This window comes from Macrotis lagotis, chromosome X (assembly GCF_037893015.1).
Source record: "Macrotis lagotis isolate mMagLag1 chromosome X, bilby.v1.9.chrom.fasta, whole genome shotgun sequence".
NCBI lineage: Eukaryota > Metazoa > Chordata > Mammalia > Peramelemorphia > Peramelidae > Macrotis > Macrotis lagotis.
Genome location: NC_133666.1, coordinates 516,854,076 through 516,875,171, shown reverse-complemented (window position 1 = coordinate 516,875,171; position 21,096 = coordinate 516,854,076). Strand labels below are relative to the sequence as shown.

The 21,096-nt window shown below is 36.5% G+C and overlaps 1 protein-coding gene across 3 annotated transcripts in view; it reads left to right on the top strand.

The window, feature by feature from the left end:
• The window catches only part of JARID2 (jumonji and AT-rich interaction domain containing 2), a 329,755-nt gene that overhangs the window by 172,072 nt on the left and 136,587 nt on the right, over positions 1-21,096 (top strand). For all 3 annotated transcript variants that reach the window (XM_074207417.1, XM_074207419.1, XM_074207418.1), the window contains one exon: positions 11,668-11,809. In XM_074207417.1, the coding sequence (XP_074063518.1) occupies positions 11,668-11,809 (142 nt within the window). The remainder of the gene's footprint in view (positions 1-11,667; positions 11,810-21,096) is intronic.

The following is a 21,096-nucleotide window of genomic DNA, read 5'->3' as shown; positions in this document are numbered from 1 at the left end:
CTTTGTGACCTTGAGCAAATAACTCCTTTGTTCCTCACTTTTTTCATCTGTAAAACAGGGAAATTAACTCTGGCATTGACAATATCACTCTCCAGCTCAGATATTTTCTCTGTCTTTTGCCAGAATTTATCTCCCCCAGTTTCTCAGTGTTTGGGTTGTAATATGTTCCTCCGAAGGGTTGCTGGAGTATCAGTGGGAGATATAGACAGTGGGGAAATATAGAGACGGGAGCTTTGGATAGTAAGGTTGGAAAAAGCTAATAAATATAACCACATTCCCTTAGAGACAATAGCCTACCAAAGACTTCCTTATCCTTCCCCATTTTGCCCAGAAATCAGATGAAAAAGGGTAGATGTTTCCTTGGAGAATTTAGAAGTGTGATAGGGAAGTCAGAAAAGAAGAGAGTCAATTCATGAATTAAACAGTTGAAAGAATAGGGGTTCTTGACCTTTCCGTGTCATGGAGCCCTTTGACCTTTAAGCGATTGAAATCTATGGACCCCTTCTCAATAGTATTTTAAAATGTAGAAAACAATTCATAGGATTATAAAGAAAACAATTATTTTGAAATACCATTCTTAAAATATTGAAATTTTAAAAAAACAAATAATTTCATGGGCCCCAGATTAATTAACCAGGACCAAAGGGAGTGTCACTATATATAGCAATATAAAATGAAAACCAAACAAAACTACATGTATTAATAACAACATTTTTTAAATTATAAAATTATAAATTGTTGAAGATTTCCTTTTAGGGATAGAACTAGGATCAGGTTTGGAAGAAACCATTTATAGGCCTGTATTTGCCTTTGTTAGGCAGAGCAGAATTTAAATAGCTTCTTTAAATAGTCCTTTTTCTATTGGGTCTAAGAAACCTTTCCTAGAAATTGCTGACTCCAATATACCCCCACCCCAGAGACATGCATTTGGCACATTTTTGATGACTTTGGTTCTGTTCCATGGTTGTAGAGTTCAAGAGAGGTGTTCCTATTCTTTGTCATGCCCCCCACCTGTTAAAATGATTATGATCATGTGTATCCTGTATCCAGGTATTTGAGGCAGTCAGGGAATCGCTTTCTTGGTCTCTCCCCCTTTCCCTCTTAAATTGCTAGTTCCTTTCCTTTGAGTTTGCTTCCAATTTACAAATCTCTTGCTGTCTCTTTGTAATTGTTTTCCGTTCCTAGATCTAGAGTTTCTTGAGGTCAGGAATGGTTTTGGTTTTCTCTTTAGTATCTCCAGTGCTTAGTGTAGTACCAAGTTTATAGTGAGGCTCAATAAATGCTTGTGACCTTAGAGATTGTTCTTATTTACTTACACGTGTGTATCAAGACAAATCAGAGAGAGAGATACTGTCTCACTTTGCTCATTGTAAACCTGTTTAGAGGGGTAGGAATGTATCAATAGTGATACTAAATCTCCTACTTTACCTGTGTAGTTCAGGCCCCCTCCCACCCGTGCCCAGAAATGTAAGGAATGATTGATTAGGTCACTAATCACTGGAGTTGACTTTTGGGGTTATTAGAGAATGCCCTCTGTGAAAGGGGCATATGCTGTCTTGGACATGGTAGGTGCTTAGGTACTGAAAATAATAGAAGGATCCAAGATACAATTCAACGCACTTTTGTTGTTGAAATAAAATTATTTGCTGACCTGGAGCTGTAGGCTATTTTTCAGGGATATTGAGAAATGCTTGTAGATAAAATTTTCCTGACTAGAATGCAAAATTTAGAGACAAAGGGAAATTGATAGCCTGTTTCATTCCCTCTTCTTGGTAGCCATTTTCACTAGGGAAGGTAATAGCTCTTTCTTATAACCTGAGATAGCCTGGCTGCCATTCTTCTCTCTGTCTCTCTCTGTCTTTGTCTGTCTGTCTCTTTGTCCCTCTCTGTTAGTCTGCCTGTCTGTTCATCTCTCCCCTCCCCCCATTTATACCTTACATTTTTGAATGTAAGGTATAGACAAACCCATCTGATCCGTGCTGGCCACGACAAACTCTGTCAGCCTTTGATGTGGTGACCATCTTGCTCCTTGTCAGAGTTCGACTCTTCCCTTTCCTTCTCTACTTACCTTCATTTTTACCTTGAGCTTAACCAGGTGACCTGACTGTATACAGTGACAGAGATGAGGTCCCTGTGTTTGGATCAGCTTTCTTGACTTTTAGGTCCCCGGCCAGGATTCCAATAATGACACCCAAATTGTTGAACCTGTGAAGCTATCCTTCCCTGCTCTGCCTGCCTCATGGACCTTCTTGTTCTGAAGTCTCTGGGCCAAGTCAAGGGAACCAAAATAATTGTTCATGGTGTCATCTTTTTTTTTGTTTTAAATTCTTCACTGGGTCTTTTATGGTAGAGGTAAACTGTGCATATTCTGCACACCTGAGCACCTTGAGATGCAGCAGCCTTTTCATTAAGAGGTCATACTTTGACTAATTCTGAATTTACACTTATAAAAGAAAGATTGGGCAGCAACTGTTGGAAACCTCAGGATGGAAGCTTGCCGCCTGTTAAATATGTAATGTGATACCTTGTCTCACAATGACAAGGTGACAGATGGCTTTGGCTCTATAAAACAGAATTACCTTTTGTGTATCTCTTGCACAACGAACTCATACAGTAGCTCTCCCTAATATGCTAATTATTTGGGTGTGCTACAGATGTTCTAGAAGTCTTGGAACAGCTTCAAAGATCTCATAGTTTTTTCCCTTTATTTCTAGTCCTTTTCTAGGTCAGGATTCCAGAGAGTGGGGGTTGTGGGGGGAGGTTGGAGGCTTTTGAACACAGGTGATTCTTTTGATATTATTTGAATTGTTTTATGGATGTGTTGTATAAGTTGGGGGTGGGGTGGGAGGATAGGCTGGACACAGTTCTAATTTTTCCCCACAGTAGAAAAAAAAATGACAGGTTAGTGAGAAAAAAAGAATTTCCTTCAAACATTTGTAATCTGAACCTTTAGGCAGAACTAAAACTAAGCCATCTTGCATTTTTAGCTATAACTTCCTAACCTCTTTTGTGTTTGAGCCAAAGGGCAGGAAAATGCTAATATATGTATAACTTCAGCTGGCCTCTCTTGCCAATAAACGGTCTCTGCACAGCCCCATAACCTTTTTGTTCATTCTTTTTCATTGCTGGGGGGGAAAAGTGGAGCTCAAGTTGATATGTTGAGTTGCCAGGCTTTTGTCGGCATTTCATTTCTTGCTAATTTGGATCTCCGAAGGGAAAGCTACTGGACTTGGCAATCATTGCTGATTATGGGGTGCTGTTTTCTGTTTGTTTTTCTTCTGGGTTTGGAGAGTGTGTTGTAAAGGGTTGACTTGAGCTTTGTGGTCTGGGCTCAGTGGAGCTGTATCAGAGTCCTGTTACAAAGATAGCTTCTCCAGTTTGTCTGTGACATGGATGGGCCTTTAGTACGAGCACCAGTTGGACCTGGAGGCCTCCTCTGTGCTTGTCCTGCAGCACCTCTTTCTTTATTGAAAGATGAAATGGAAGTGTTGAAATCTGGTAGATATTATTACAGAGAAAGATTGAAGTCTGGAATTTTCCTTTCTTCCTGAGAAAAGAAACATGGGGTGGGACCTAATTAAAATGTAGGTAGGAAATTTGAAGGATGGAGTCTTTTGAATTAGTTTCCCTGACTCAGGCTAAAAACAATTGGACAGAAGAACACCTGCCCTGCCTCTCTACCCATCAACCCCATTTGTATTAATGGGAAAAGCTCAAAGGCATTATCTTACTGACTTAGATCATGTTATAATTATGTCTATTCTGCCTGGTGGCATTAGTCCCCATCGTGCTGACCAGCTGTTTGGAAGGAAAGAAAGGCCATGTGGTCCTGGCTGTGTTGGCTTGTATTGAAATAAATACTCAAGTTAAATCAGTAGACAGGAGAGACATAAGTAAGGCCTAGTCAAATGTCTAGGATCATTGCCCAAGGATAAAGCTGATTTTCCTTTGCCACAGTATGGGAGATTTTAATGGAAGATGATTCACCAATTAGTTAATGTGTTAATTCTTTGTCTTCCAATGATGTTAACCCTCTTCCATCCAGGCTAGAGAAGGTAGGGTTTGTCGCAAAATGTAATTCTGAATTTTTTTTTTTGTCTCTAATTTGTGATAATCTGTATGTTCCCCAAGTGGTATATGGGATATTTATTAGACTTTTAGATTACAGTTTTATTATTTGTGGAATGAATGGGTTAGGGGCAGCTAGTAGTGGACAAAGCACCGGCCCTGGAGTCAGGAGTACCTGAGTTCAAATCCGGCCTCAGACACTTAATAATTCCCTAGCTGTGTGGCCTTGGACAAGCCACTAAACTCTATTGCCTTGAAAAAAAAGAAATGAATGGGTTAGAATGTTAAGGCCTCTTGTAGCCATATGACATGAAAGATAGAAGACTAGATATGGATTCTGCTCCTACTCCCGATGTTATTGGAATATCCTATGACAGACACTTGTTTCCTCATCTTTTAAATGGGGGAAAAAATATTCCCTACCTAACAAGGTGGCTATGGGATTTGAATGACAGAATGAATCTAAAGTACTTTGCAGAAGCTGAAAACGTTGTATTATTTAGTTAGCCACCATTAACATCATCTATAAATTCACTTCAACCTGTTGAGCAACTACTATGTTCCAGATGCTGCACTTTGTCAATAAATAGTGACATCAGCTGATGGTTACATGGACTTAAGGGTGAACCTTAATGTTTTCATCTTAGATTATAGTTATTAATGGCATGCAAACTCATAGGCAAATGCCATTTGGCCACATTTTCCATTTATATGAAAGTAACTGCAGTAGTGAGGCTGCCATGTTTGTTATTCCTACCACTATCATCAGTCAATGGAGACTTTACCAAGGACTTCATTGGGGAGATATATTCAAAAGTTGCGTTTTGGGGCAGCTAGATGGCGCAGTGGATAGAGCACCGGCCCTGGAATCAGGAGTACCAAGTTCAAATCTGGCCTCAGACACTTAATTACCTAGCTGTGTGGCCTTGGGCAAGCTTAAAAAAAAGTTGCATTTTGTGAGCTGATGAATATTTAGACCTGAATTCCAAAAATATTTTGGTATCCCAAAGGTCTGTCTTTTTCCCCCTTTTTTATATTCTTTGAAAAAAATTTTTTTTAAAGTTTTATTTATTTAAGACAATGGAGTTCTTAAATGACTTGTCCACAGTTACTCTGTTAGGCAATTATTAAGTGTCTGAGGTCGCATTTGAACTCAGGTCCTCCTGATTCCAGGATCAGTACTTTAACCACTGCAGCATCTAGCTGCCCCCTCTTTTTAAATATTCTTTAGTGTAATCTAAAATATAGTTGTATAGGTAATCATAAATATAGACATTTAAAATATATTCTTTGCTAATACTCTATAATCTAAAATGTTATTTAGAGAATTATAAAATACAGATTTATAAGCTCATCATCCAGAGTTGGAAAGTACTATATTGGTTATATAGTTCTCCCCTCTCTTTTTCCCTGTTTTTTTCTTATTTGCAGATAGGAAAACTAGAAGATTATATAAAAGTTATTTATATAAGACGATACTACTTCTATGCAATGGAACTGGGGTTCAAATTGAGAGTTTTAACTTCATTTTCTATTTTCTTTCTCTGACACTTTCCAAGGAATTGTAAAATCTTAAGAGTTGGAGAGAGCCTTAAAGAAATCACATAATAAAAACTCCTGAAAGCAGGAATTTATTCTACATCATGTACTTAACAAGTAATCATCTTGCTTCTTCTTAAACATTTTCATAATAGGTGGCCAACTATGTCATATGACAAGTCTTTCAATTTTATTCTCTATAAATGTTTTATTGGTGCTCTTTTTTTCTTTTTGCAAGGCAGATGGGTTTAAGTGGCTTGCCCAAGGCCACACAGCTAGGTAATTATTAAGTATCTGAGACCGGATTTGAACCCAGGTACTCCTGACTCCAGGGCTGGTAATTTATCCACTACGCTACCTAGCTGCCCCTTGGTGCTCTTTTTTAAAAACATAATTATAACTTTCCAATAACTTCTTTTCCCTACCAACCTCCCTTTCCTTTCTTGTATCAGATTTAATCAAAGAAAACAAATTGATCTTGTCTGAAAATGTATTCCTCCCTTCTTACCTGTAACTTATCACCTAACTCTTTTCTGGGAGGTAGGAGGCATATTTCTCCATCGGGTCCCAAATTCATTCTTGGTTATTGTATCGATTGGTTCTCAGAAGTCTTTTTTCTTTATACTATTGTGCTTATCAATTAAGTTGTTTTCTTGCTTCATATTTTACTTTGTATCTGTTCATACAAGCCATCTCATATTTCTGCTTTCTTACTATTTATAAATTTTATACCAAAGTATTCTTTTGTTAGTATAGCCAAATTTACTCCACCATAGCTAATGAATTTATCACAAATTTCTAATTTCTTTGCTACTACAAAAAATACTCTTAGAAATATTTGTTTATAGTGACATTTCATTCTTTCACCTTCTAGGGAATAATCTAGGCCCAATAATGGTTATTTTTTTTAATTTTTTTTAAGCTTTTAGTTTTTTGCAAGGCAGTGGGGTTAAGTAGATTGCCCAAGGCCACACGGCTAGGTAATTATTAAGTGTCTGAGGCCGGATTTGAACTCAGGTACTCCTGACTCCAGGGCCAGTGCTCTATCCACTGCACCACCTAGTTGCACTGCCAGTATGTTGTTTAAAAAAAAAGTTGAGTTAAAAATTGCTTTCTCTTACATTCACTCAATGATGACTATTCTTTTAGGTAATGACTGTCTTGAAATATTGGAAAAATTCCCACAGATTCACAAATTTTCTTTATCCAGGACTTACATAACAAGGTTTCAGGATCATTATTTTCTTTGGGACTCCCCCTAGAATTTTTCTTTGTCTTCTAACATATGACCTACAGTAATGGAGTGTTGAAATCTCTCTCTCTGTCTCTCTCTCTCTCTCTCTCTCTCTCTCTGTCTCTCTCTCGTGTGTGTGTGTGTGTGTGTGTGTGTGTGTGTGTGTGTGTAAAATCATATATAGTTGAAATCAATTGGTGTTTTTTGTTTTTTCTTGAATAGTTTCCCTTTTTATTTGTTATCACAAGGAATGACTTGGAGAGATATTGCAGAGAGGTATGTTCAAAAATAAAAGTATTTTAAAACCAAAAGTGTTAAAAAAATGTGGCAAATATTGTTTTAACACAAAGAATAATGGTAATATTACTTTCCTTCATTTAGAAATGGCATTTTTTGTTTCTGTAGCTTAATTATGTTAGATTTTTAAGCAGACATCACAAAGTTGTCTCATTCTCCACTTACAGTAATCTAAAATCTTCACAAAATTTTTGTTAAGCCAGGTGGTTTTTTTTGTTTTGTTGTTGTTTTTAGGTTTTTGCAAGGCAACTGGGGATAAGTGGCCTCCCTGAGGCCACACAGCTAGGTAGTTATTAAGTGTCTGAGGTCATATTTGAACTCAGGTACTCCTGACACCAGGGCCAGTGCTTTATCCACTGCACTACCTAGCCACCCCAAGCCAGGTGTTCTTTATTCTACTTGTGCTGTTGTATATTTTTTTTAAAGGCTAAATGTAAGATTTTACTTGTATCTTTGTTAGCTTTTCTTATCAACCTGAAAGTTCTTGTCTCTCAGGACCTTTTGGTCATCCATTATACTTTTTATCTTTCTCAGCTTTGTCATTTGGAAACTTGAGGAGCCTTCCTTTTATATCTAAGTCATTTATAAAATTGTTGAATTGGACAGGACTAATTATAGAGCCTTTCTTTTTGACAGTCGAAACTTTTCCCCTGACTTAAGATTATTCCATTTATCAGCACTCCTTTGGGTATGATTTTTTAGTCATTATATATGAACTCATAATAATTTTTGTCCTTCATTTTTTAAGAAGACCACAATATCAGGGAGGTGATGCCATGACAACAAGCACATGAATTAGATTTGAGTGAGGGGGTGCTGTGCTAGGTCACCAACCTCACTTTCTCCTCTAGAGACATCTGTGTCCAGTGGCTAGATTTGTGAAACAGGATCAATGGAGATGGTCCTAGATGCGAGGCAGTCAGAGTTAAGTGACTTATCCAAGGTCACACAGTAAATGGCAAGTGTTTGAGACTGGATTTGAACTTCTATCCTTCTGACTCTTAAGACCAGTGCTTCATCCACTGTGCCACCTAGCTTCCCTGTTTGTGTATTTGTGTTTGTGTGTGTGTCTGTGCACCACAGGAACAAGATGCATACATACATATGTATATGTATGGATCCATTTTATTCACAAGATATTATTATTATTATTATTATTATATTTTTGTGAGACAATGGAATTAAGTGACTTGCCCAAGGTTACATAGCTAGTAAGTATCAAGTGTTTGAGGTCATATTTGAATTCAGGTCCTCCTGACTCCAGAAATGGTCCTCTATCTCAATCCATTGTTTCCCTTGGCTACTCCATTCACAAGATATTATAAAAAAAGATTTTCTTTTATTCCAAAGATGATAAGCTACCCTTCACTTGGCAGATATGTTCTTATTGGACCTACGATGGGTTCCTAGAGATCTGTTACTAAAAATTGATAGATTTGGTAAATCTCCCCTTTTATGTGATAGATTTTATGATAATAAAAGATGTAAAGTCAAAAATGTAATCACCTGACAACTTCTATTACATAGCACTATATTTTGCATTTATTTCATATTTTTTTGATTTTTTTTTCAGTTGTCAATTTTTAAAATTCAGTTTTATCTGATTGCTAAGGAATCATCCATGGATCCTACTTATAATTTCAGTGTCAAAATCTTGATGTTCTATGATTTCCATAGTTTTCCTAATCTCCCTTTTTTATCAGACAAGGAAGAAGAAAACTACCAAAAATAATAGAGTAGTGCACACTGACTAGATGATAATGTAAAGGAAATACAAATACATGTCTTTTCTCTTTAGTGGTGAAGCTAGAGAGAGAGAGACAGAGGTAAAAAAAGATCATAGAAAAGTAAAAGGTCTGTAGATTTGGATAGGCTTGATGAGGGTATTTGTAGGGGAAGGGGAAAGAAAGTATTTTCTAGTTTATTGCCTAGGCCAAGGGAGAGGTGAAAGTAAATAAAGTTATTGTCAGAATGACCAATTTCAAAGTTTGATATCTTAGGGACAGTGGTTTTAGGTGATTGTAGAGGGTGTGACCTAGAGTAGGAAGTGGAGAGCTTATATTATTAGTCAATGAGAATAGAACTTGCAGAAAATATGTATTGTGGTTCACTTGCAAAGTGAATTTTCAAGTTATGGAGGAAGATGTCAAGAGACTGGCACAGATACACTGTAAACTATCTATTTGCTCATTGAGGACAGTTAGAGAAGACTTTGTATTTCATGAGATGATTGAATGATAATAATAGAGTGAGGTTACAGGAGGTTTCTTAAAGTTTATGTACGCTTCTTCCTTCCTTTGTGTGTCAAGGGTAAGAAGTGTAGTGTTCTGTGAGCCTTGGAAAGGTGCCTGGAGATAGAATGTCCTAAGGGGAAAGTCAGAGTTCGGTGAATTCTGGGGAAGTGCTTGTTTGTGCTAGCAGGAGAGAGTTAATTGACTTCTTAAAGAGTGTGAGTCCAGAAGAGCAGAGAAGAGGGGAATAGGGCTGGGGTAGGGCAATTATGAAGCTGATTTAAGGTCTGGAAAAATTATTTGTACCTTTGTAATAGTGATGGTTTGGAATTGGTTTGAGAGAAATTGGAGTAGGGAGGTAGAAACTGACACATTGAGAAAAAAATATGTGGAGTTATTGAGAGTAATTCTAAGTTTTTCAATAAATATGATCAGATCAACCCTGGTTCATGAAGTTAGAGGCTGAGTTGATAAAGGGGAAGTAGTTTGAGTGGAGAGGAAGGAAAGTCAAGGAGGCAACACCTTTTCTTTCATTATTGTTTATCTAAAATCTACTAAAAAAATAAAAGAAAATCAAATTTAGTGAATAAACTGGCCATGTATGACCAATTCCCTCTTTTTAAGGGTTTTTTTCAAGGTAATGGGATTAAGTGGCTTGCCCAAGGCCATACAGCTAGGCAATTATTAAGTGTTTGAGGCTGGATTTGAACTCAGGTCCTCCTGATTCCAGGGCCGGTGCTCTATCCACTGTGTGCTACCTAGCTGCCCCTGGACTGTGTTTTAAAAAATTTTTTTATAAAATTTATTTTATTTTATTTTTCTAATGCAAAGATAGTTTTTTTTAAACATTCATCCTTTTGCAGGCTTTTAAGTTACTCATTTTTCTGCCTCTCCTTTCCCTTCCCCCCCTCCCTATGGCAGCAAAAAATCTGATATAGGTTGTACATGTAGAATCATTTAATATATTTCCATATTATGTTGAGAGAAGACTTAGATTTAAGGGGGCAGGGAACATAAGAAAAACCATAAAAGAGTTGATCATCTCCTAATGTTGCTATTAATGTATACAATGTTCTCCTGGTTCTGCTCATTTCACTTAGCATTAGTTCATGCAAGTCTTCCCATGCTTTTCTGAAGATCTGCCATTCCATCTATAACATTCATATACCATAACTTGTTCAAACCATTTCCCAGTTGTTGAGCATCCCCTCAATTTCCAGATCTTTGTCCCTACCAAAAGAGCTGCTACAAGGATGTTTGTAAATGTGAACCATTTCTCCTTTTTTATGATTTCTTTGGGATATAGAGCTAGTAGATCAAAGGGTATGCCTTTTGGGCAGAATTTTAAATTGCTCTCAGAATGGTTGAACCACTTCACAACCAGTACCTTTGTTTCCCAGTTTTCCAACATCCCTTCCAACATTTATCATTTTCCTTTTTTGTCATATAAGAGCAAAGCAAATTAAAATCACTCCAAGGTACCATCTCCTGCCCTATCAGTCTGGCTGAAATGAAAAAAAAAAAAAGAAAACTGATCAATTTTGAAGAGGATATAGGAAAACTGGGACACTGATACCATAATTTTTAGAACCATGTTGTGATTTATCTTTTGTGATCATTGAGAAGCTCCAAGTATGTTTTTAAACTGGAATTCCCAAAAATATTTTTGAGTTATGGCAGCATCATTTTCCATGAGAGGCCTCAGGGAAGGACTTTAAGGAAGATTCTAGATGATGAGGTATCAAAGGTCCTGATGTCAAATTCTGGCTCTTCCACCTACTTGCTTGTGGATTGGGCAAATCTCTTAAGTTCTCTGAACCTCAGTTCTTCTCTATTATAAAAACAGGGTGTTTGTTCTATTGGATTTCTGTGTTCCCTTCTAGCTCTAAAGTTGTGATCATGTTAAAATTATATCATTTATATTTCATAAATATACTTCATCATTCTGTGTCATCTTCTCAACTACAGGATGATTGGTGGATGTTGCTGAAGTATAGATAGTTTTCCAGCTAGTTGCAAAATTTATCCTATCATTTTGTTAGAATTTTTATCCTTCTTGTTGAATTGCTTTCTCATTATGGATTTATTTCTTTATTTTCCTCCAGATACGAACAGTAGGATTAAGTCCCACCTTTCTAAAACCTTTTAATTAAATAATTAATTATTCATTATCTTTTGAAGCTTTTACTTGTCCAAATTCTGGTGTCCTTCCAGGCTGCAACAAACTCTCAGCACCCCAGTATGCTGCTCTCCAGTGTTCCTTTTAACCAATATGATATTCCCTTTTCTCACCTGTAGGGCTCCTCGCTAATGGCCAATCTAAGGGATTAGGACCAGCATCAGAACAGTCAGAGAATGAGAAGGACGACGCATCACAAGTGTCCTCAACTAGCAACGATGTTAGTTCTTCAGATTTTGAAGAAGGGCCATCAAGGAAAAGGTCAGTGTATGTGAGAAAATTGATTACCGTAACAATATGCCATAACCATATGCCACATCAGTACTTACAAATGACCACAGTAGCAGGACCAAAAGGGGAAATCATGTTTGATCATTTTTTTTCATTAGAGTTCCCTATCGTCTTTGTTCTATCCATTTCATTGTACATCAGTTCATACAATTCTTCTAGTTTTCTTTGAAGCTATTTCAGTATTTTCCAAATATAATAGTATTTTATCAAATTAATTTGAGAAATAATTTCCTTCTGATTTGTTTGTGATGTCACTCTTTATGTCTAGGTCATGTGCCCATTTGAGGATTATCTCTGTACATTGTGAGTTCTTGCTCTTTATCTAGTTTTTGCCAGTCTCCTTTCCAATTCCAGTTTTTGTCAGTTAGATTTTATCTGAATAGATGAGATATTTGAGTTTGTCAAACACTAAGCTACTGGTTTTATTCATTTCTGTTGTTTACCTATTCTCTTCCACTGATTGACTTTTCTATTAACATTTACTAAATTGTTTTGGCGATTACTGTCAAATATCATCTCACAACTCAGAAGCTCAAATAATCACCTGGTTCTTGATCCTTGTATTGAAAAACAAAATATCAGGTTAAACAGGATTGAAAGTGCTTATCTTAAGATCCTCCATAATTTTGTTATATTATTGATATAATAATATCTGTGATTGATAGCTATCTTTTCTGGGAAAATGGGGTGATTCTGGTCAGATGACTCTACCTGAGAAACTTTGAAGGATGTTTTTAGGCCATGTTGTTAAAATGATGGTCTGTATGTACTGATGTTCTTGGATATTTTCTCTTGTCCTTTCCTACTTTTTTTATTTTGTGAAGTCATAGATTCCTCAGACTTCAGATTTACATTCTTATCTAGCTGAAGACCAATTTATTGAAACCCCCCCCCAACATTTTGTGGTTGAAGAAATGGAAACCGTGATTGGCTGTTGATCATACAAGTTATGTCAGATGAAAGGATTGATCCCAGTTTCTGCGTCACTTCCATCATTCTTCTCTTCTCTCATAATGTTACTTCATTACAAATTTTATATGTAAAGACTGTTAACGCATTGAAATTTTCAGAAGATGAATTTAGAATCCTGCATCATAGAATCACATCACCTGATTACCGTATTATTTACTTCCCCAGTTTTATATGGTCTGAAGGAGTGAGAGGCAGAACCCTGGTGAGGTTTGATCTTTGTAGGGTCAAGTGAATAGCTCCTTAGTGGTGGTCCAGGCATCTCATAGTGGCTGTGATATTTGTATTTTCTCTCACATTTGAATATATAGCTCCATGGCAACCTTCTCTTCACGCCACCCCCCATTAGAAAAAATAAAACAACATAAAAACATTCCAAAAAACAAAACAAAACCAGTATCCCTTTCCACTCTTTACCTTAGTTTCCAAAGTATGGGGATAAATATTCTTAATGTATGTAAGCCTATATAAATTTTCCCTTTATTTGAGTGATCAATGGTAGATTGAATCTTTATTGATCTTTGAAAAGTAGTCTTTGAAATTTCAATAGAATTATGAGCTTGTTGTAATGGAAGTTTTTTCTACTGAAAAAACGAGTACAGTTATTAGAGGTAGCATGTGGATTCGATACCAGTGTTACCTGGATTTGAATCTTTCCTCTGCTCCTTAATATCTTTGTGCTTTTGGATCCCACACTTAATCCCTCTGGGTCTCAGTGTACCCAACTGTAAAATGAGATTGCTGTCCTCTGGGGTCCTTCTAAATCTATACCTATGGTCTTTTGAGAGTCTTGCTCTAAATTTGGTGGCTGGTGGCGGTAGTGGTGATGATGCATACAGATTAATTAAATAAGTCCAAGGTCCTATTTTTATACAACTATTCATCTGTCTGGGAACCTATGTATGTATATCTCTACACATATGTGTAGAGATATACATGATCATGCATGATTAGTGTCCAAAGTGTGGCATAGAGTCGGGAGCAGTGCAATTATCTTTATTCATATATAACTGTTCTAGACAAAGAGAACTAGTAAAGACAAACTCATCTGTTTACCATCTTAGCAAAAAAAAATATCCTTGGGCAGAGCTTGGGCACAGCATTTGTACTCTGTGTACTCTTGTCTTTTGAAAGTGGACACCTGTATCCTCCTGGCATTATCCTTGTTTTCACATTCTCCATTCCTCTTCCCCTGTATTATACATTTTATTTTAAAGACATCAGTAGGGTATTAGGACATAAATTGTGTAACCTGAATCAGAGACCCTGACTTCAAATACTGGCTCTACTTTTATCGCTATGTGACTTAGGGCAAATCATAGGTTTTCTGGGTCTCAGTTTTCTCTTATAAAATCAGGGCTTCAGACTATTCTATCTCTCTTCTTTCCCCTTCTATTCCTCCCTAGATTTGTGGTTTGGGATAGGATGGAGAGAATTTGTGTATCAATTAAAACTCATGGCACATCCCATATGTGTTGTATTCTGTATACACTGCCCACTTTGTTTCCTCCTAGTCCAGTCTTTAGGATCTGTACCATTTCAGTATTAGTTCCAATTGGTGATTGGTTTGAATTTTCTGTCGTTTGAAAACTGGTAGCAAACCCTTTTGAGCAGATCATGTTTGTTCCTATTTTTCAGTATCAGTGCACTTTTTCAATTCAGTTCAAATCATTTGGGTCTTCCTTGGCAAAGATACCAGTTTTGCCATTTCCCACTCTTACAGATGAGGAAAATGAGGCAAAAAGGGTTAAATGACACTTACCCAGGATCGCACAGCTTGTAAATGTCTGAGACTAGATTCATGAAGATGAATCTTCTGGGCTCCATCTACTTTCTATAATAGCTGCAGCCCTCTTCCCCCTGCAGAATCACACAGCATAATAATTCCAGTCTTATGCTTGGAATAGGTTACTAATTGGCCCGGGAGATAGTGTGCTTGTCTTGGAGTCAGGAAGATCTAAGTTTCAGTTCTGCTAACGTCATTTATTAGATGTGGGACCTGAGGCAAGTCAGTCTCAGTTTTCTCATCTCTAAAATAGACATAATAACACTATCTGTCCCCAGGGTTATCATGAGCATCAAATGAGAAAATATTTAGAAAGCATTTTACAAACTGTAAAATGATATTTAAATACTAGTTCTTATTATTAAGCCCCCGAAGCAATACTCATAAGCTTTTTTTTTTTTTAATTTTTCAATGCAATGGGGTTAAGTGGCTTGCCCAAGGCCACACAGCTAGGTAATTATTAAGTGTCTGAGGCCAGATTTGAACTCGGGTACTCCTGACTTCAAGGCCAGTGCTTTATCTACTGCGCCACCTAGCCACCCCTACTCATAAGCTTTTGCTCATGTTTTGGGTATTGGACATTAGATATCTCTTGAACAGATAGGAAGAAATATGAACTATTCTCGACAATTTGACGGTTATTTTTGTCCAGTGTTTTTTTTTTTTTTTAAAGATAAACAGAAGTATAAAGATCACTTTCTGATCCTATTAAAATAAAAAGACACCCCCATTGTGATGGAGGTTTGCTCTCTGGTTTTTTGTTTTTTTTTAATTTGGCAACCAGACAAATTAGAGCAATAAATCTGCCTTGGAGAAGTCAGTGGAGAGGACACATTGCCTGGCATGAAGACTTTTATTTCAGTCACCTTTTGTGATTATTTTCTTTTGTCATACATTTGTATACCTTTGGCTGGTGGAACACAGGTGTTTTGGAAGAATTTACTACATGGACTGGCTCTTTAAAAAATTGATGGTGGTTCTAGTTATTGCCCTCCATCCTTCTCTCCCCACTCTCTATTTTGATCTGTTGTTAATTATCTAAATTACATTATCCAAGAAGAGTATATCTGGCATAGTTTTTAAAAGCCCAGAGCATTAATATACTATTTTGTAAATAGTACATAATTGGAAACAACCAATTTTTGTCATCCTTGATTGTAATGGAAGATTTCTGTGCTCCTAAGAAATAATGTGTATGATGACTATAGAAAAGCCTGTAAAGGTCCATCTGAATGAATGCAGAGTGAAATGTAGAGCTCGAAGAACAATATACACCATATCTATAGCAGTGTAAATGGAAAAAAAAACCCAACTACATCCCCCCAAATCAAAAGTTAAGACATGCACATCCACATCCACACACATTATGTTTGTGAGACATCTGTTTTATCTAAACCAGCATGTTGCACCCATGAATAAGTTCTGTGTGTACGTGTGTGTGTGCGCGCGCGCATATATGCTTCTCTTTTTCTTCCTTTCCACATTGAAATAATAAATTGAGCACAAGTGGGGATGGACAAAAGGGAGGACTTAATTCTTTTCAAGGTCATGATTCACAGGAAGAGTAGTATGGAATGCCCTTGAAAAGGGGTTTGGTGGGAGTTTCCTGTTGTACAGAGTCAAGGCTTAACTGTGCACATGCCTCTAGAGATAAAGTGACTCTGTGGTTTGAAAAGTTGTGGGTCTGATGCTATTGGTGGGTGGTTGATATTCTTTGCACCTACATTTTTGTCATCTCTTCCCCTCTAGCACTTAATCTCAGCAGAATTTTTTTGGAACTTAGAAGCCTCATATTTCTTTGAACTGTTAGGTTTTTTTTTTTTACTTGCTAAAATGTCCAAAAGTAAACTAAAAATGTTTTGAATCTTCTGAAAAGGTGAGGTTGAACTTTTTTTTGTCAGACAAATTGTTTTCTTTTGATGTTAACAAAGAAGAGAATTATTCTAGACCTTTGATGCTGCTCTCCCAACCATGCCTAAAGCTGTTTAATCCCATTAAATATGTTGATTTTTAAATATAAAGTATTTTTTCTTTTTTTTAAGGGAGTAAGGAAGCCATAACTGAATGCCATTTAGCTTCCTAATGTGAAAAACTAGGAGTTTTTCCAGCTTTCAGTGGTAACAGGTGATCCTTCATCTATTGTAACTTTTCCATATTATTTCTTGCCTTTTTTCTATGTGTTTAAACTTCTCAGAGATTTATTGAACATATTCCATGATTTTGCAATAATACAGGTCGAGAATAATTAGATTTTTTATTAAGTAAGCTACTTTAGGAAGAATTAACCACTCCATCCTTAGTGTTTTTGAAATCTGACATGATTATATGTTACTCTAAAGAAGTGGCTTTTAACTTTGTTTCATTCTGATGAGGTGTATGAACACCATCTCAGAAGAATATTTTCATTTAAATTTTATTTTATATTTTTCTTAGTCATGTGTAAACATTTTTAACATTTCTTTTAAAAAAAATTCAGGTCCTCCCTCTTTGCTTTCCCTACTCTTCCCCATCCTTGGGATGGCAAGCAATTAGATACAAATTTTCCATGTATTCTCATGCAAAACATTTTCATATTAGCCCCATTGCAAAAGAAAAAGCAGATGAAAAAACCCTAAGAATAAGAAAGTTTTTTTTAAAAAGTATGATTTATTGCATTCAAACTCTTATCAGTTCTTCCTTTTGAGGTGGAGAGTATTTTTCATGAGCCAGTTAGAATTATCTTGGATCATTGTTTTTCTGAGAATAGCTAATTATTATGTGTCTGAGGTCAGATTTGAACTCAGGTACTCCTGACTCCAGGGCCAGTGCTCTATTCACTGCACCATCTAGCTGCTCCGCGCCCCCCCCCCCCCCCCCCGCCCCATCCATTGAAATAGATATTTTCTCATGAACCCCTTGAAGACTATGTATGAGTCTTTGTGGGTCCACAAACTCTGTATGAAGGACCCTGTTCCTTTGCGTATAATTCCATTATTTACTGAAAAGAAGGCAGGAGATATATTTGGAAGATTTGTACTTCACTGTCTTTTTCAGACATAGACTGAATTACTCTCAGACTTACTACTTTCCTTCTTCAGTAAATTAGAGGTAATTATGGTGTCATCAATGTTAAATTAATAAGTAAATGTATGTATGTATGTGTATAATTTTTGATACTTTGTGAGGTCAGAAGACAAGTTATCACTACCTCCAGCTCCGTCATTTTAGTAATTTTTATATATATAATTAGCATTTTCTATCTATAATGTGGTATATAAATAGCATATTGTTCATTCTGTTGTATAATCTCAGTATTCAAACTATGGAGGTGCTTGTATTAAAACAAGACCCCTTTCTACCTGTGTATGTGTGTGTTTTAATTTTATTGCAATGCAAGAAAACTATTTCTCCAGAAAGATATTAACACTATGATAACTGGAAGTTTCAGAGGTGGTTTTATTGGGAATATATCTTCTAATTTAAGACATATAAAAACTGTTAGAGATTGTTGAAATAGATGATAATATGTGAGTGTATTTCAGTCATTTTGTTGTGAAAATAGTGAAACAGTCTCTTTAAATTGCCCCCCCCCCCCATTTGCAGTGAGAGTGAGAGAGATAGAGACAGACAGAAACTCATAGAATCAACACAGGAAACATAACCACTGATTGCCCTTTAGCATAGTCACATGTCTCTTAACCCACACATTTCATTCAGCTTCCCCATTCATTTATAAAGCATACTCAGTACTTGAAAATATTGAATGGAAAGGAAAATATTGCCCTGGGCAAAATAAAAGGCATAAAATGAATAAAGAGGCATTAGAAGACTAATATCTATCAATAAATCTGACTCAGTGGCAGAATCTTCAACTTTGAAAATGCAATTTCCTCCCTTGATCATTCCCTAAAATGGGAATTTTAATTGGTATGCTAGTAAGGATGGGCTGATTACGCAGTTAACTAGGTTAGTTGCCTCAAGTCATCAAGATACCTTCTGATTTTTAGAGCTAATTTTAACAACAGCAACAAGACCTAACATTTTTATGTTTTCCATTTACAAGGTATTTTCCTCCCAATTACCTTGGGAGGCAGATAGTGTTCCCATTTTATAGATGATGGGAACCATGTCTTACAGATTAAAAGGAATTTACAGTTTTCCCATCCCCCTCACTTTACAAAGTAGGAATTGCCTACAAGATTCTTTGATATACTCAAATTCATACAGAGAATAAGACCTAGGGCTGGGCTCAGAATTGAAGTACTTTGAATCCAAATGCAAATGCTCTTTAATGAAATGACTTGTTTAGGATAACACAACTAGTTGTTGTCAGAGCTGAGGTTAAAACTCAGATCTTTGACTTTCCTATCCTGTGCTCTTTCCCACTATGACTGCTTCCTAGGAATGCTAATCAGAAAACAAAGATTGTCCTGTAACATTCCCTGCCCCCCCCCAACCCTCCAGGAAATGGAATATCACCATAATTTAAAACTTTCAGATGAAATGTTCATGTAAAAGGCTAACTGTTAACCTTTTGTGAGTAAATTTTTCTTTTCCAAGCATCATGAAAATATTTTAACATCCACCTTTCTTAGTCTTTAGGGGATGAATGGGAAAAGATGGAAATGAAGTTTGGATCCCATTTTCCCTCATCTTTCTTGGTGATTTCCTTTGACCTTAGAGAGCCACTCGTTTAACAAAGAATTTTCATAAGAAATTAAAGAGGAAGAAGGAAATTCTCCCTCCCTATTACAAAACAAATCTATACATCAGAAGAATCTGACATTTTTTACAGTGTTCCATCCCTGTGTACTGTGCCCTCTTTGACTCAAGGAAGAGCTGGTGTCTAATCATTTCTCTTTTATGGCACCACATTTTGCAATATTTATCCTTTTTTTGGGGGGGGTTGCAAGAAAGTGGGGTTAAGTGACATGCCTAAGGTCACACAGATAGGTAATTTTTAAGTGTCTGAGGCTCGATTTGAACCCAGGGCTGTGCTCTATCCACTGTGCCACCTAGCTGCCCCCCAAATACTTTAAAAAATTTTTTTTTTATAGTTTGTAAATTTTACCCTGATGGACCTGTTAGGGAAAATGACAATCCATTTCCCAGAAAGAAAAAAGAAAAAACAAAAAAACTCTAACAATAGGTAGTCTTAATGTAGACCAAACCATACTGTGTTTACTTTATAAAATTTATTCTTTTCTTTCTTGTTTTTTCCCTCCTTAGTTCTAATTCTTCTTTCACAACATAATATGGAAATATGCTAAACAGAATTCTACATGTACAACTTTTACCAAATTGGTTGCTGCCATGGGAAGGGGAAAGAGAAGGGAGGGTGGTAGAAACAGGTGAAACTAAGAAACTTGGAAATGGATGAATATTGAAACCTACTGTTGCATGTAATTGGAATAAAAATAAAACTAAAATTAAAAATGCATGTAAATTTTTAAAATTTTTATTTAAGTCAGTTGGGTTAAGTTGACTTGCTCAAGGTCATACAGCTAGGCCAGATTTGAACTTGCATCTTCTTGACTCCAGGGCCTGTGCTCTATCCACTGCAACAACTAGCTGCCCCCTTTATGTAAATTTTTAAAGAAAATATTGCCATGATTTCCCCAAATATATCTCTTCTTCTGTCCTCTTGGGAGAGCCAACCCTAGATATGATACTATTTTTTAAAAAAGAGATGACAAAAATCCACATAATTGATAAATTTATTTAAAATGTCTGAAAATATATGCAAAGCACTCACTTATGGTTCTACGACATCTGCAAAGGGATGAAGGGTATCTTTTCTCTCCTTCTGAGCCATGCTTGGGGTGTGTGTGTGGGGGGGTGTTTTAGAGGGGGCTTTCCATTTACTTTGTAGTAGTATATATATATATATATATATATATATATATATATATATATATATATATATATACACACACACACACACACACACACACACACACACACATACACACACATATGTATATATATATGTTATTTTAAATTCCACTAACTCTATCCTCCATTGGTTCATGCCTTTCCATGCTTTTTTTTTAAATTTATTTAAAGCAATGGGATTAAATTAACATACACTTGCCCAAGGTCATATAGCTAGGTAATTATTAAGTGTCTGAGGCCAGATTTGAACTCAGGTACTCCTGACTCCAGGCCTGGTGTTCTATCTACTGCACCACCTAGCTGCACCCCCCTCCTCCCATGCATTTATTATAGTAATCATTTCTTGTAGCATGTATCACGGTTTGTTTAGCAATTCTCCCATCAGTGAACATGTACTTTGCCTGGAGTCAGGAAGATCTGAGCTCAGAACTGGTCTCAGCCTTTCTAGCTGTGTGACCTTATCACTTATTTCTCTATTTCTCTTAATCCAATGTAAAAGGAATGAAGCAACTACTCCTGTCTCTTTGCCAAGAAAACCATATGGACTGTATGATGCCTGGGGGTCACCAAGAGCCCATATTGAACACCAACAAAAGTGCCAGTGCCTTATTATGATATTATCTCATTT